Source organism: Paramisgurnus dabryanus, chromosome 20 (assembly GCF_030506205.2).
Source record: "Paramisgurnus dabryanus chromosome 20, PD_genome_1.1, whole genome shotgun sequence".
In the NCBI taxonomy this organism is placed as follows: domain Eukaryota; kingdom Metazoa; phylum Chordata; class Actinopteri; order Cypriniformes; family Cobitidae; genus Paramisgurnus; species Paramisgurnus dabryanus.
In genome coordinates, this window is record NC_133356.1 from 2,876,837 (window position 1) to 2,895,097 (window position 18,261).

Consider the following 18,261-nt stretch of genomic DNA (forward strand, 5'->3'; position numbering starts at 1 on the left):
TCATTATACCATTGCATAAACAACAAATCTAATGCTGGCATGATGGCCTGAGACTTTTGCACAATACTAAATTTCAACAAATGCCATAGGCTGTTTCTCACACTTTAGGAAACCCTCGAGCTCTTCTTGTATCTCAGTGTCAGAAATATTTATTAGGCCCAACAGTGGTCCGTAGTCTTAAGGCATGACAGTAAATACACCCTCAAGAGCATCCAGGAACACAGTATTCTTTGGATCCCATAAGATCCCATTTTCTATGATTTCTTTTGGGAAATGAAAATCTATCCAATGGACCATCAAGCTTGCTTGGCAAAGCTGTTCGCTTCCCATCCCACTGACTATGAGCCCAGCTGGATTTGGCAGCCCATCATCAGCTCACAGTTCTGCAGAGTCCAACCAGCTGTCACCGTAAGAGCAATGGACAAACAATAGCTGCCATTCAGCTTCATCCACACTGACCACCGGTAATCCATCACAGGGCTTTGCCTTAACAAACAGGAAAGACGTTTTAAAATTTGTGTATTAAAATGAAATGGAAGATGGGTTTAATTCCATTATTGCGGTTACTACATTTGAACAATATGTTACATATTCTCAACATCCGATTAACTCTGGCTTTCTCGTGCGGTGGTAATGGAGATAACAGCTGTCCAACTCTCATCTGGAACAACTTTTAGGGTAATAGACAAAGATTTGTGGTTTAGTCTGTCTGTTTGCTTTAGTGTGCAATCTAGTGTACTATTTTAAAAGTTGGCAAAATAGATTTAGTAGATATGAAAGCATATATTACAGTGTGGTATAGTATGCAACATAATAGTATTGTAATAGTAATAGTAATAGTAATAGTAATGTAAAGTGCAGTACATCATGGTATAGCAGTACATCATATTTGGTCTGCTACATCATATAATAGCATACTATACCATACAATATTATAAATGTTAATAAAGTTGCATGGGACTGCGTTAGTTCTTGTGGTTCTTGCAGCATTATTGTGATCTCATAGCTCCAGTCTTTAACCCTTGACTATGGTCGTGTAGATCGAGATCTCAATATTCGAGGACAGCGGCTCCAGCAGTTCCAGTTCCAGTGCAAGTTCTCCATCCAGCAGCCCAGCACAATGACTGGAGGAGCAGCACCAGGGGTACGGGTACAGAGGGGCCAGTACATTGGCCAAAATCCGCATGTTGAAACATGAGAGCACCAGATTTTAAAGAGAGAGAAGCAAAGTACCGCTCACTCTTTTAAAAGAAATGCAAAGCCAGAAGCCCTCCTCCCCCTATCATTTTCTTTATTTCATCCTCCCCTGCATTTCCATTAGGGAGGGACACAATCTCCGTCAGACACCCTGAATGCTGAAAATGAGTATGATAGACAGAATGCGTCACACAGGTATTTTCATTTAGATTTTTCTCTGTTACCTTGTCTCGGATTTGTGTGGACTATGTGTCACCACCTCTTAAGGGACTAGCTGTGTTTTACTATAGCCATTTAGTAGAGCGTGGCACTAGCAACATTAAGGTTGGGTTTTAAAACATTGTTACAAGCTTAAAACACTTAAACTAGATTTCAAGGTCTAGACTAGTGGTCTCCAACATGGTGCACAGAGTCTGTGGGTTGCCCACCAAAGCAAATTCTATTTATAGCCTCAATTTTAATATTTGTTAAATATTTTTATATTAGCTTGGCTTCCTTTATGCATGTTAAAGCTCACGTAACACACGCTGTTTCTGTATTTCTGATGTTAATCTGGAGTACCTATAGAGTAGTATTACATCCTTTATATCTCCGAAGAGTCTTTAGTTTAATCAGATTTATAAAAGAAAGATTAGCTTTATCGATTCTAACTTTACTACTGCGGGAGGAACAAGTACGAGTCATGCAACACTATACAACACTGTTTAACTTATGATTCACTACATGTTTGTGTAATTTATATAATATGCATGCACCTATTTCCAACATAAGACAGAATCTTACTTAGCACATGCAACTCGTCATGACCCGGTTGGGAAAATCCAGCGCATCAAACACACGCAAAACTCCTCTGCTACCCCGGATAATAAACTATATCCATTGTTTCCATAATGCTGGCTTTCTTCTCCTTACATCCAGAAACACACTTCTTCTTTCGTGCCATTGTTGAGTTTTGAATTTAAACAAGCTGTGTCCCTGATCTGATGTTTGCAAGTTTTAGCATCTCCCGCTGATTGACGGGTGGGCAGGGTTTTCCGGGGGAAGTGCCCATATAAAGAAGTGATACGTATAGAAAACCCCTGAAACGTCAGTTGGACCTGAAATCGAAAAAAACTTTCAGAAACTTGTACGAACCCTGGCGAAGTGCATTCGGCATCGAAATAGTCTGTAACACGCCCAACTGCTTTTTTGACACTTTAGCATGAGGAAACAACTCTATGGGCCCTATTTTAACGATCTGAAACGCAAGTACGAAGCGCAAAGCGCAAGTGAGTTTGTGGGCGGATCTTGGGCGCTGTTGCTATTTTCCCGGCGTGAGAAATAACTTTGCCGGGCGCAAATCAATAAGGGGTTGGTCTGAAGTAGGTTCATTATTCATAGGTGTGGTTTGGCCGTAACGTCAAATAAACCAATCAGAACGCTAGCCAACATTCCCTTTAAACGCAAGGGCGCAAGTTCCATGGCGGGTTGCTATTATTATGACGGATTTACCAGGCGTACGCCATGAGCGGTTCACAGCCGAGGAGACCCACGTTCTTGTAAGAGCAGTCAAAGACAGAGAAGTTGTTTTGTATGGGGATAGGAGAAACCCACCCAAATCAGCGTAGGTTAAACAGGCGTGAGAGGAAATAGCCACAATTGTCTCATCAGCTGGCATCCCCATCGTTGCGCCAAGCGCTACAATGATGTCAGGAGACGGGGGAATCCCAAGCTTGCCAGCATAAATCGGGCACGCCGTGTAACGGGAGGTGAATCTGCCTACACACATGACCTGACCCCATGCAGAGGACATCGCTGCGTCCACCCTCACCGCTGAAAGGGTTTGGGGGCTTTGAAATCGGACCCAAGAAACGCAAGCAGTCCAACCCCAAAGTAATCTTACAAATCAAGTTTATATACATTAAGGTTTCTTATGAAAACATTTTAATTATTATTTACATAAAATAAACGTAATACAGCCACACAACAAACTTATGAAAATATTTTAATCGTTATTTGCATGATAATATTTTTAACGCAGCCACACAATAAATACAAACTATCACCACAATGCTCACCACTATGATTCCCCTTATCTCGTGTATTAATATTTTTAAGTGTAACAATTTATGATTTGCAAAAATAACTGTTGCATCTGTGTAGATTAGATGCAAAGTGTATGCGCGTTGTGCACGCTATACATTATGGTCAAGCATGCGCCCTTAAAATAGCATAATGAACCACGCGCAACGCGCCACTGACTTTAAACTTTTTTTTTCTGGTCAGTGGTGCAATTGTTTTTTGAAACTGCAAAATATCATCAGGGATGGTTTGCGCCGGAACACGCCTCTATTTTTGCGCTGAACCGCCCAGGGAGCACAAGTTCATTCCCTAGTTTGCCTAGTTTGTGGAGGGAAAAACCCGCTGTTCGCCGGTGCAAAATACGAATGATACATGCGTCACTGACAAAGTCAATTGCGCTGGGTGCAAGATAGGGCCCTATAACTGTGTTAATAATATTCAGAATGCTTGAAATACAATTGAACCACCCCTTTAACATTTTAAACAATGATAAAACAATCAACAAGTAAAACAAAATAAAACCAACAAGTACAATAAAAACGTTTTGAGTAGACTATATCAAAAGGTAGCTCTCCAGATTGTTTTGTTATAGCCCATGCTCACCAAAAGGTTGGAGATCCCTGGTCTAGACACTTTGAAACCCTGTTCACGATTTTGATATTTTTTTATGTGTGAAGCAAAAAACATTTATACATTGCAAATATGCTAAATTCAGAGATAAAATCTGCTCTTATGGGAATGCATTTCAGGAGATAAATGTACAACAACTAGTTTGCAAAAATCAAAGAATTCAGGAAGGTACAGGAAAGATCTCATTTTGTATAACTCACATTGTGCAAACATTTAACTAGGCCTTTCCTCCTTAGGCCATTCCATAATCCATCCTTGAATTAGATTTTGTTTAACCTCATCCTCCTGATCAATCATATTTAGCAGTGTCTCATTCACTGGCAATCCTGACTCCATGCAGTACTCGAGGTTCAAGTTGTCCATGTCAGTTCCAGCAGTCGTTGGTTTTGTGGACAACATGCTCAGCAAAGTCCTTCTCTGGTCTCATGTGATGAAGCAGAAATGCAAACAGCAGACCTTTTAGAAAGATGTTTTTATTTACTTTTTTTAATAAAACCCAGTGTGTGCTTGTTCTGGAAGCCAGCGTGGAGGTCAGTGATGGAAATGAGCCTTAGATAGAGTTTATTTTGACTGATCGGGTTCAGAGAAAATTGACTCGCCAGCTGTTCAGAACGAGCTGCGAGATTTTTCTTCAGTGCTCCTGCTGGTTTCTCAGAGGCAATGAATGCAGGAATTTAATGTTCGCCTGACAGGACGGCCCGGGCCTGTGCACTTCAACTTAATGGAGTTTTTATTTTTTTCAATTCAAAAGAAATGTATAAACATACTTAGTTGAGATGAATTAATGTAAAGCAAGGATGTAGTCCTTTAATGAACATATTGACAATAAGCCACTAATATCAATATTAAAGGACACATCAAATGTTTATGGTGCTTATATTATTATTGTACTGCTTTGGTTAGTGCAAAGAGTCAGTGTTAAAATTGTTCACCCAAAATCTAAAGTTTTATACGGAATACTTATGTTGCTCTGATATTTTTTGGTATAGTCCTTTTATTGTAGACAAAACTTCAGATCAGACCTTGTGCCTTACATCTTTTGTCTCTCGGATGAAAGACCACATTGAGTTTTCGAGTGAATCATTCCTTAAAGGTGCTAAAGAATGCATTGTAATAATCTGTTAAATTGTTCTCTGATATCTACATAGAAGGTTTGAGGCTTTATTAAGTTCAAAAATGATCCAGAGACAGTTTTACAGTCAATTTACAACCCTAGGATTTGCCTTTAGAATAAAATTGTCTATTATTACCTTATTTGGAAGGGTCATGAATAATAATGTTCAGCTCTGCTCTGATTGGCTGTTTCTCCTTCAGTAGCTCTGTGTGTGTGTAAACAGATCTTATGTTTGAGTCTGTATCAGATTTTGAGGAATAATCAATTGTTTGGAGATTGTTAATGGACGTTTCTGAGTGGTAAGTTTGTGTTTTTTTTTAGTATGGACCTGCAAAACGTAACTGTAACGCCAATAGTAGAACTTCAGCCTAAACGCTAGCATATAGCATTAACTAGCATATAGCGCCACTAACTCAGCAGTCACAAGTTTGTTTTTAGCATTTGTAACAACATTGTACTTAATTTAATGTTGGGGGCGTACATCTCGACTGTAACGTCCAGGTCGGTGCTATGTTGAGATTTTCCAGCGGTCTTTTGCATGCACAAGGTTTACATAAGAAGGAAACAATCATGTTTAAGGCTTTACCATGTACAGAGCTCTTCTTATTCATCTAGGCCTAGATAAATACAGTTTTCCATTCTACGGCACCCTTAAAAAAAATAGAAAGAAAGCTGTGCATTTCTGTTCAAAGGTTCATTGTTCCAAATATGAAAACCACTCTTGTTTCAGACATGCGTGCATGTTAACTCACTTCACTACTTCATTTAAATTCATTCTTTCCCACTTTTATTTTCAATTTTCCACCTGGCTGTGCTAAACTCACTCTTGAGCTTCTAGCCGAGATCTTAAGTACTGTAGCAGACATACAGATTCTGTGCCTGGTCCCTTCATGTTTCACTGCTGTTGAGATAGTACCCACCCTGGCGCTGATCCATCACAACCGCTGACTGCCAGAGAGACGGCTGTATATTGTACATGACTTGCACAAATAATGCATGAGAGTATTTGTGTAGCTGTGGAGTAAACGAAAACTCTACAGGTGTAACGATGGAGCCATTTATGATATATACACAGTATATCTCATAAATTATATTATATGATATATTAGGTAAACTTTTCTGCTAACTGGATGACAGCTTTCAGAGAAGTTACTTAAAAAAGATTTTTAGTTTTTTTTAACTGGCTGCAAATTGAAAATAGACTTGGTTTGACTGTTGGATTTTGACTGTCATGATGGAGTGTGAGTATTTATTTACATTACAACATTTAGGGTCTGAAAGGGCCCTGGGCTGTTTCATACATCAGTAAAACATAAAAATGTAAGTTTCATTAAAAAGACATATTGTACATTAACATGTGTTTATATGGACAAGCTTGCTATTTTGGTCAGGTCATACATTATTCATATGAAGTGTCAGGCTGTTAGTGGCTGATGTGTGCCATGCCATGTGTTTTCCAGAATATTCACTTCTCATTTATATCAAACACTTGAGCGTGCATGCGTGCGTAAGATGAACAAGTGTAAAGAAATAGTTGTATGTTAAAAAAATCTTTCATATTGCTAAATACTTATATACTACTTTTGTACTATAGATCGAAAACACTTTGAAGTGAATCAAAAGTGATCATGTCTTCCTGATGTAAAACTTTACGTTTACTGTTTGTATTTCTTTTGGAAATACCACAAACTTTCTGGCATAATGCTGCTAAAGAGACAAGTTTATCTGTATTTATATACACATTTAAATGAACAATATTTAAAAATCGAGCAGCTGTTTATATATTATATTTCATTAGTTACATAGTTACATTGCACTTGTGCCAGGTTTACACTACAGGATTTTTGCTCCGATTTTCGCCTCCTGAGAATCTGAGAGCTCCAGGACCTCGATCAGTTCAGATGTTTAGCTCATATTATCTTGAGAGATGTTTACAGATCAAACTGTGCCAACAACATGACTGAACAACACATCTGTTAAAGACAGCTTATGAGAAAACACCTCGGTTATAAACAGTGGGTTAGTGTTGAAAGCTGCTAGCGTACTCGCTAGAGAATGTAAACTACTACACAAAAAAATAGTAAAAATTCTTTGCTGCCTTAAATTTTTCAACTTAGATTTACAAGTCATTTCAACTTACTATTATTTATCTTGACAAGAAATGAACTGCTAGAACTTATAAAATATAGTTGATAAAACATTTTATAACAACTCATCTATAGTTATTACAACTCAAAAATGTATCTCAAAGGATAAATGAACATTAAACACTAACACGTCTTTCTTTTTGGTTAAAACAGATAAAAAATAGTGTTTAATTTCAAAATTTACTCTCCATATGCCATCCTATGCAAAGCATGCTGGGAACTACAAGTCCACTGCCTAGTTAGTTATGTCTACTAAAAACATTCATTTAGTTTCAACACAAAATTATTAAGTTAATTTCCTTCTTACAAATTTAAGTAAATTGTACATAATAAAAATAAGTTGAATTTATGCAATAATGTGTTAATTTAGAATTACTCAAATTACTCATATTTTTTGTTATTTTTATTAAAATTTTGTTTAAAAAAAACAATATATATATTTTTTTAAATAGAGTTTACTCATTTTATTTCATTTAATTTACTAAGACACAATCATTTTTTACAGTGTACCACTACTACAGTACTACTACTACTACTATTACTACTACTACTACCACTACCACCACTACCACCACTACCACCACTACCACCACTACCACCACTACCGCCACTCCCACATCACTACAACTTCCACCACCACCACACTACTACTATGAATAATAGTAATAATAATAATAATAATAATAATAATAATAATAATAATAATAATAATAATAATAATAATAATAATAATAATAATAATAAAAATAAAAATATTAAATGTGTCAATCTCTACTCCACATCCGCTTCTCCATAAGATAATGTAAAGTGCAACCGATATGATGTGTGAGGTGTCATGGTTTTTTAATCTAGTAGTAGTGTGAACTACTAGTGTGAGCATATTTAAGAGTAGAAAATCTGTCAAAATTCTTCTGTGCTGCAACCAGATTTCATAATGGATGAGGATTTAAAAAATCCTGTAGTGTGAGCCCGACTTTAAAAGAATAATACTGTACTGTATCAAGAGAACATTTTTATAAACATCCCTTTCCCTAAATGCCAGGATGTTTGCAAGATTTTGTAACAAGATTTGTTTTTGTCTTTTGTCCAGAATGCTAACAAAAATAAAATGTTTTGTTGTTCCTGTTGAAAAAGTGATCATGTTTTTCATCACCGAGATGCTGCTAAAACAGAAACGGACTGATTTCTGTATAGCTCAGTGGTAGAGCATCGAGTTAGCAGCACAAAAGGTCATAACCCAGGGAACACACAGATGTATATATAGCCAAATGCATAAATGTAAATGTTCTGGGCACATTGTCTGTGTGTGCTATATGCAAACAAACATGACAGGTTGATCTTCGTCTGTTCTGTTAGCATGATTGGTCCTGTTGCACTTTCAACTTTCACCTTTTTTAAGGTCCAGCTCGTACACTTTTAAAAAGGTGCACTTACTGGAATAAATAGTTATTGTTAGGAATGTGTGGCACCTGATGAATCGTAACAATTCTCTTCCAGAGATTGAGGATTAAAGTTATGACTTTGGCAACAGTAGGCTGCTTTTGGTTTCAGAGCATTTATATTGAGTCTGTTCTTTCTCCAGGATATTGGTTCAGAAGAAAAGATTGACCTGCTGACAGAACAATAGTCTTGCGAGATAGAAAATATAAAGAGCAAAACAACATGCTTCATGCAGATCCTTAAAGGAGACATATCATGATAATCTGACTTTTTAGATGTTTAAGTTCTATAATTGGGTCCCCAGTGCTTCTATCAACCTGGTAAATGTGAAAAAGATCAACCTAGTAACTTAGTTTTGGTAAACTATTCTCTGCAAACATGTGAAAAATCAGGTCATTGAAATTTCGCTCCCCTTGTGATGTCAGAAGGGTATTTTATTATAATACCGCCCCTTAATCTGCACTATCCAACCACAGCACTGCCATTCAGTGCAGAGATCAGCTCATTTGCATTTTAAAGGACACACCCAAAAAATGCACATTTATGCGCACACCTACAAAGTGGCAATTTTAACATGATATAATAAATTATCTATAGCTAAAACTCACATACGTACTCTGAGGACACTTAAGATTTATTTGACATCTTAAAAAAAAGTCTTGTGAAACATCCCCTTTAAATCCTTGAATAGTTTTTTACTTTGCAAATATTTTAGGTTTATTCAAGCTGTATTATCATTTCTAAACGCATATGAGATCTAAATGAATAAAGACCGTCAGTGCAGATAAAGATTGCATTGTATTGTAAAACTAATGAACCATGCTAGGTTTTAATTTATTTATTCAAGATTTTTTTTCTTTGGAATATGTTCTGTGTTAATATGTTTGTGAAATTTTAGTACGGCTATCTTGGCCAGGACTCCCTAAAGGAAGAGATTGTTCCCAATCTCAATGGGACCTTCCTGGTGAAATAAAGTTTAAAAAAAATGCCTTATAGTCAGTCTTTGAAGCACAAACTCTGAGTCTGGACTTTTATAAATAAGGATTTATAAATTTAAGATTTATTTTCTACATTACTTTGTCATTGCTTTTTATTTTATTTTTAATATTTCCCAAAAAACCCACATCCCTCTCATGGTGTCGGTGCTACGCGTTCAGTGCTCTCATCAAAAGCTTTTATAAACTCTCCACAGGTGATGGCCATGATTACTGGATCAGTCTGATTGGTTAATCAGCTCTTCAGCCAATTAACATCACTTACTACTACAACCAATACTGCAACCAATCTGAAATCTGACAAGCAATGTTTTTAAAATGATCAGATGTATTTCATTTTGAAATTAGACCATTTGTGATCCAGTCTGTGAAAACACAGCTAAATTAATTTTTTGTGATGTACTGTTTCCTTTAAAATCATCGTGCATAATGTAAAGATCATTCTGTGAAAATATAAGCTTGATGAGTAAGGTCATGTCAAAGATTGAAATGAATGTGACATCAAACTTTGATGTTCCTGGCCTCATCATTTGAATTTAAGACTTATCTTGGATTTCACAGTCACATTTGTTTGGTTAATTTATGAAAATCTGATCAAAACTTTTGTTTTAAACTACAGCAGATAGCCCTATACTGAATGACAGCTTAATTTAAATGTGCAACTCTGTTATCGAATGTATTTAAATGTTGATGTTTATTGCTATAAATCACACAAATTAAGATTTTAAATTGTTTTAAGACAGTTTTATTGTATTTTACAAATATTTACAAACAACTCTTTTAAATGACCATATCCTGGCCAGACCACTGTTGTGAGTGATATAAGTATTTGAAATGAAAATGATTTCTTAATTTCTTGTGACATATTAGGGCCATTTTATAATTAATTGATATACATTTCTACTGTTCCTTTAAAGTTGGGCAAACACTGTGCGATTTACCATCCCAATTTGAGCAGATTTCTGAGACACGCAACTTTTTTTAAGCAGGCTGAATATCACCTCTCCTGATGAACCTCTCCCGACCAGGAATTGGCAGTCGGATGAATTTCTGACATGTCCAAAATTTTGGTCGCTCCTCGTTAGGGTTTTGCACAGTTGAAGCAGAGCTTTAAACCGATTGGTCAAAACTCAGTGTTTTTGCTCTAATTGTGCCTGCGCGCCTGCTCTTCTTCTTTTGTGTTTCGGTGCTGTACATCCACTGTGGTCACAGCCCAGGGATCTAACCGTATAGTGTGAACACACAGTTTTTGAGCTTGGGCTTTACATCGCATTTGATTTACTCTTACAATGTTAGTTGTCGTTTAACCACGGCTTTGCTAAAAATCAACATAGTTTATGCCCAGCTTTAGTGGAAGCACATTGGTCAACATGGTTGAATTTAATAGTGCTATATAAATAAAATTGACATTGACATTTAAAACTTTCAACTTAGTCCTCATAAACTTCACGAAACAGCTCATAAAACCCTCTTAATGGTAACCTCTTAAAGTGGACGATCAATGTTTTCTTTATGGTTTAGCACATCCTTTCACTGACCATTTGTTGAAAAATAAGCCTATTTATGGATAGTGCTGACGCTAATATTAACTTCTCTTTATTTCTGATTAAAGGCTTTTTTGCTTTTTCAATAGGGAAATAAACAATGAATTGAAATAAAGCTTATTCAAATCTTAATAGCACTATTGTTTTGTAAAATGAAATGAGGCAACAAAACGAGCGACTAAAATTCATTCAAGGCTTACATACAATGAAAGCAAGAGTTTTTCCATGAATATATTTAGTTTGAGCTATAAACACAGGTCAGGATGAGCATATGACAGCGTTATTGATACCCCGACTTCAGATTTACAGAGAAAACGTCATCCTCTTTATCAAGCGTACCGAGAGGAAAATGAAAATCACTCGATTGTCAGAACTCAGGCCAACCCAGCTCTGAACTTTTAAAAACAGGAAGAGGATTAAAGGCAAAACTTTAAACCTTATTGTTGTCTGAGAACCAGAGATAATCATACAGACTAAATAGATGTGATTTGTTATTCATTCTTGTAAGGTCATTTTAAATAAAGTGACAATCATTTGAAATCATCTAGGAAACGATCCGTTCAGTTTGTGACAGGAGTACAGACAGATGGGGCAGGGATCTGATCCATTGAGATGATCTTATATCAGGATCATGTTTTCTCCAGTTGAGACAGATGCAATGAAGCTTTGTCCATCAGGACCGCAGATGAAAGCCTTTCTACCGGCACTTTAATGTCCCAGAAGTTGATTTGCATTAAAACATACAGATGCCCTTACACATTACTTCTCATTACATATATTCACTTTCAAGTGTGTCTAATATACACTCTAATAAATGCTGTTTTTTTCCAAGCCAGAATTGGGTCAAAAAAGCGATAAATCAAACCCATTTCATTGTAATTTAACCTGTGCTGGGTTGTTTAACTCATTCCCTACCAGCCATATTTTGAAAAGTTGCCCGCCAGCATTTTTAGTGATTTTCTTTAAAAATATATAAACATTGGAAAAAAAACCTTTCATCCATATTCTCATCAATATTTTTTTTTCTGCTTATAAATTCTTGAATATGTGTATTTTTCTTTAAAAATATAATTTTTTTTAGCAAAAAGCTGAAATAATTGAATTTTTGTGAAGGAATTTTGTTAGAGATCAGATTCAGAATGATTATCAAAACATACACAGAGTTTTAAATTAGTAAATAACGTTTTGGCTTCAGTTTTTTTATAAATTGGGTAAGTGGATAGTCATCTTGCGGTATTACAGATTAACATAAAACCTCATCAGGAACACTTTTTTTATGCAAATGTTTTCTCTCAATTGACGAGATAATGTAGTGACAAAACGCGCTTTCTAGTGCATTTTGTCCATTTAGGGCTACTTGATGGCGCAAAATGGTGACTTCCATTTAAGGTGACCCGCCGTCTTTCTAATAAAAACATAACGGTTTATTATGTAAGGTCTTTATACACCACTGAAAACATAGCTGAAAACATGTATATTATATTGCATTTCTGTCAATACATCTTCCTTAAAATTACACACAGCACCTTTAAATGTTTCGCACCCCTAACCTTTAACTGGTACCCAATAGGTCCTCAAAGGTACCCAGTAGGTCCTCAAAGGTACCCTGTAGGTCCTCAAAGGTACCCAATAGGTCCTCAAAGGTACCCAGTAGGTCCCCAAAGGTACCCAATAGGTCCTTAAAGGTACTCAATAGGTCCTCAAAGGTACCCAATAGGTCCTCAAAGGTACCCAATAGGTCCTCAAAGGTACCCAGTAGGTCCTTAAAGGTACCCAGTAAAGGTACCCAGTAAAGGTACCCAGTAGGTCCTCAAAGGTACCCTGTAGGTCCTCAAAGGTACCCTGTAGGTCCTCAAAGGTACCCTGTAGGTCCTCAAAGGTACCTAATAGGTCCTCAAAGGTACCCAATAGGTCCTCAAAGGTACCCGGTAGGTCCTTAAAGGTACCCAATAGGTCCTTAGGGTATAATATATTTTACCCCCCCCCCCCCCCAAAAAAAAAATTATAATAAAAACAAAACAAAATTTTAATGTGTTGTATACCCATTAAGGTAATATGGTTCCACCACAGTAACAGAAAAGTTACCGTTTTTTTCTGATTGTGTACTGATTAAATGGAAATTTTGCAATGCACTGTAAGTCACTTTGAATAAATATAAATGTATTGTTTTGCTCGTTCTGTCTTTTGTTATCTACTTTTAAAATTACATTCAATACAAGTTGAGTGTAATCAAGGTCTATCATATCTATGTCTCTCAGCTTGCAAAACAGCGAAATAAATTAGCACCATTTTTTTCGATGGAGTAAAAAACCCATCAATTTATTTAAATAAATAAATAAATAAATACATAAACACAAACATTATGAGGTTATACTGTATGCATTTGTTGATATGATAATAGTGATATAACATAATTGACCAATCTGTGCATGGTTATTGAAAGACCGTAAACCATTTAAAAATACCAGAAAAGTCTGTTACATAACTATCAGTAAAGTACTGTTTGCATGGCATCACTAACAGGAATGACATCAGAAACATGTAAGAGTAAACAGTAGTTTTACCACAAATAAATGATTTATACATTTTTAAAGCTCAAGTTACACACTAATTTTGTTAAGGAAGAATAAATATGAATGCACCAACAAAAATATAAGCTTCACATTTCAGCCTTGAAGCTCTCACGAATGCTTTGCCTCATAGACTTACATTGTTAGTCCATCACTGTAAACATGATTTGTGTTTGTTTGTATTGAACCCAGAACATCCCCTTAAGCTCGTCTGTATATTCAGTTCAGATTGTATTTCATAACACATTTTATTTCGAAACAGTTTAAAAGAAAATAGTTCCAGTAGCAAGGAAAATTTATGTGGTGAGAAAAACTCCCTAAGATGTTTGGGTAAGATGATGAAAAACCGTAGAAGCAACCAAGACTTAACCAGGGAGACTGGATGTTAGGAGTTGATTGTTTAAAGCAGGGCTTTCCAACAGATCTCCACCAGCTGTCTTAAGGGTCACCTACTCCTAATTTGTATACCTAAATTTTAAATAATCACAACTCTAATTAATCTGGATGTAATGTGCATAATGTCTTACAGTCAGAAGAAATAGTCAGAAAATGGTCCCTAGCTCTCAATGGGGCGGTACCCTTGGTGGGTTCATATTAGCTTAAAGGTACCAAATGTATGCATTTCTGTATCTAGATGGTACATGTTAGGTCCTTTTTAACTCATTCCCTGCCAGCCTTTTTTATTTTTTGAAAAGTTGCCCGCTAGCATTTTTTGTGATTTTCACAAAATGCCTTGCAGGAAAATGTTCTTCTAAAATATATAAACATACAAATATATAAAATAAAAAAGAACAGACCATCTGCTCTCAAACAAACAGGAAAAAAAAAACGTTTAATTCAATCTATATTTTCTCTGCTTATAAACTCTTAAATATACTGAGCCCCTAAGGGGACATTGGAGTAAAAAAATCAAAAGTTTAGTTTTACATGCGCACATAAAACTATCCTGTGCGCACGTGAAACTTTTGCGTGCGCACATGAAACTATTGCTTTCACGTGCGCACGGTATAGCTTCACGTGCGCACGAGAAACTAAACTTTATTTTAATTTTTCTCCATGTCCCCGTAGGGGCTCCGTATAAATATTGCATTTTTGCGAATTAATTTTGTTAGATATCAGATTCAGAACAATTATCAAAACATACACAGAATTTAAAATTAGTAAATATTTTTTTGCTTCAGTTTTTTTATAAATTGGGTAAGCGCAATCTAGTGGATAATCACAGTTTTACAGACTAACATAAAAACGCATTTTTTTTCATGCAAATGTTTTCTCCTTTTGAAGAGATAACTCGTCAATGGCTGAGAAAGAGTTAAAGAGTCCCATCATCACACGTCAAGACATTCTGAAAACCATTAATTATTTAACCATTCAGCTGTAGAGGTCTCAAAACATTTGTATATGAACAAACACAATATAGTCATTTTTAATTTGGTAGTTGCTGCAATATTATGCTTTAAATGATTTCAGAGTCTCATGAGTCGGCCATCTTGGTTTGGCTAATGTTGTGTAAGCTCGGGGGCTAACAGCGATGTTGTTTTGTCTGTTACAAGATCCAACATAAGCCTAGACAGGATAAATATGTGGTGTTGCAATAATCTCTGTTGTCAGACACACTTAGCAATGTTATGAAAGTTTCAGTTCAAGGGTACGGCATGTTATTGATGATCTAAAGAAGATGTTGACCCGTTCAATATCTGTGACTCGTTCAGAAATAATCAGTCGACCACACACAGAGGTTCTCATAAATGTGAAACTTCTGTCATCATTTACTCACTCACGATGTTATAACCTATTGATTTCTGTCTAGTATGGAGAACATTTCTCAGGAATGTCAATGCTGCTTTCTTACTTACAATGAAATTGGAGAGGAAATAGGATCCACAAATATTACAAAAAGCACCATACGAACAGAACAAGAAAAAATGATATACAAAAAGTATACAAAATGTAATGGGTTTGATTTTTCAGGTAACAGAAATAAATGAATAAATAAGGTAATGCACACCTTTGCTTTAGATAAACCGGTGAAACCGTCATTAGCAGTTATGTGTCTGAAACCATCGAATGTAGCATCTATGTACAGATATATCTATGGTCCGAGTTGTGCGATTGAGTAGAAGCGGGGGCTAATTTCAATATTCAAATCTATGGTCCAAATTGTGTGATTGAGTAGAAAAAAGTGACAGAAAAAAATCAATGTGCTTTATCCTCTTTGAATGATGCATTCTTGTTTGAGCGCTTATAGCTACATGGTAAATGCCAAACACATCTCAGTCAGTGGGTTGATATTTAGTCAATATTCAGACCTCCCAACCTGAGTTATTCTTCCATCTGGAAGAGATGCTATCAGCACCCATTTCAACCCCATTCTCTTCAAGTGAGAGCTCTGCATGTGTTTTCAACCCCATCAATAGTTTATCAGGATTGTCCATCTACAGACTCTGAATAGCCAGAGATAGCTGAATAAAGCCAGAAGATAAATTATATATTTGAAATTGGCTACGATTCGAATCCTGCTTTTACATCACTGCAAAACCATCAGATACCTTATCGGTTTTTGATTGTGTGCAGTACAAATAGAGATCTACATCGATATAAAACACTCACATTTTTAAAGGTTCTTCACAGTTATGCCATAGAAGAACCATTTTTGGTCAAAGATTCTTATAAAATAATTATTAAATAACTTTTATCCACTACAAGGAAGCTTTTGTAAACAGGCAGGTTCTTCGGATGTTAAAGGTTTTATGTAACTATTCAGCCAACAATGGTTCATCTAAGGCATTGTGAAGCACCTTATATTTAAGAAAGTAGAACCAGACCATTTATTTAGGAGTGTGCGAATCTGAAATTAATGGCATATTAAAAAACACGGACAAAAACAATGATAAAAGGCACAGCAGTGTACAGAAATGTTAAAAATTCATGAAAATAAAATACAGAAAATTTCGGTAGAATTTATGATTAGATTGTCTGTCAAAAAAAAAAAAATGTTTAAACACTTTTACTCACTCCCCGTCATCCTTTTTAATTGTGATTTTCACAAAAGTTTCATAAAATGCATTCCAGGAATTTTTTCTTCTATAAATGAAGAGTTTCGTTGTAAGAGGAGATAAATCCGTTTTTAACATTTTTGTCAAAACATGTTTATTATTATGTTATCATGTAATTATTTAGTTTTATGGTGCTGTCTAGCTGTATTTTTAAGTTATGAAGGTTTAAATCAGAACAAACCAACTGCAGTTGAATTGATATTAATTAGAATACACAACCAAAAAACGAGATTTCTGAAAAATTAAAAAAACGGAGTTATCTCGTTTTGCAAAACTCTTCAAATATGAACATACAAATATATCAAATCAAATAACAGACACTCTGCTTTCACACAAACAAACAAACAAAACGGGAAAAAATGTTCCTCCTGTCTTTTGTTCTCTTTTTATAAACTCTTCTTTAAAAAATACAAAATTTTGAGCAAAAAGCTGAAATAATTGTATTTTTGTTAAGGAATTTTGTTAGAGATCAGATTCAGAGCGATTATTAAAACATACACAGAGTTTAAAATTCATTAGATTCATTTTTGCTTCAGTTTTTTTTATAAATTGTGTAAGACCGCCATCTAGTGGATATTAGCATAATTGCAGATTAGTGTAAAAACTTGTCAGGAAACGTCATTGGCAGGGAAATGTTTTCTCTTAATTGACGACATAACTCTCCAATGGCGGGGAAAAATTTATTGTGAAATGATCTTCCAAACTAAATTTGAGGATAAACACTTGACCCAAAGTTACTTAAAGGTCCCGTTTTTCCTGTGTTTTCGAAGCTTTGATTGTGTTTATTTACCAGTATTGACCGTTTGACTGTAAATTATCCAACATATTACACAGCTACTTGCCAAATGTGAATGGACAGGTACATGAAATTTTAATATGAATTGAAATGATCTAAGATATTCTACAAAGGCTAAGACCCAGAAAATGAGCACAGCTGTAGTTTGTAAGAGTCAAAGGTCAATTATACAACATTGATTCTGATTGGTACGGAAAATCAAAACCTCCACAGTAAAGAATGATTTTCATTAAAACCATTAACAAATGATATTACATCTCCATATACCTCATACATTTGGTACAGTTTTGTGATTTGGCACATGTGACTTTTTAGAAATGTTGTAGCATTCCTCATTTGTAAGTCACTTTGGGAAAAAGTTGGTAAATGCAAATGAAAACCAAATGTCATTTCAACATGAATTACTTTGAGTGCTTTAATTCTTCAAGAGTACAGAAGCGAAGGTTTGGAAATGTCTCACCGCGACCAAACATCACAAGCGGTTCAAGGACTTTCCAAAAACATTTATTTTTCAAGCATTTATGGTAAAGTTACATCATTCTTGCAGCTTGTCACTTTATAATACAAATGGACACAAAAATTAACCTGAAAAAACTTTGATCAGAGAATCATTCAGCGTATATCTGGATATCGCTCATCTCCATAACGAAGAGCACCTGGATAAACGGGTACATCAGTGATGTGACACTGAACCATGAGCATTCCCTTCAA

The 18,261-nt window shown here is 35.6% G+C and overlaps 1 protein-coding gene across 1 annotated transcript in view; it reads left to right on the forward strand.

Moving 5' to 3' along the window:
• The window catches only part of golga7bb (golgin A7 family, member Bb), a 33,343-nt gene extending 25,438 nt beyond the window's left edge, over positions 1-7,905 (forward strand). Inside the window, exon 5 of the mRNA XM_065296036.2 lies at positions 1,040-7,905. Coding sequence (XP_065152108.2) covers positions 1,040-1,124 — 85 coding nt within the window. The 3' untranslated portion in view covers positions 1,125-7,905. The remainder of the gene's footprint in view (positions 1-1,039) is intronic.
• Positions 7,906-18,261: the final 10,356 nt, after the last annotated feature.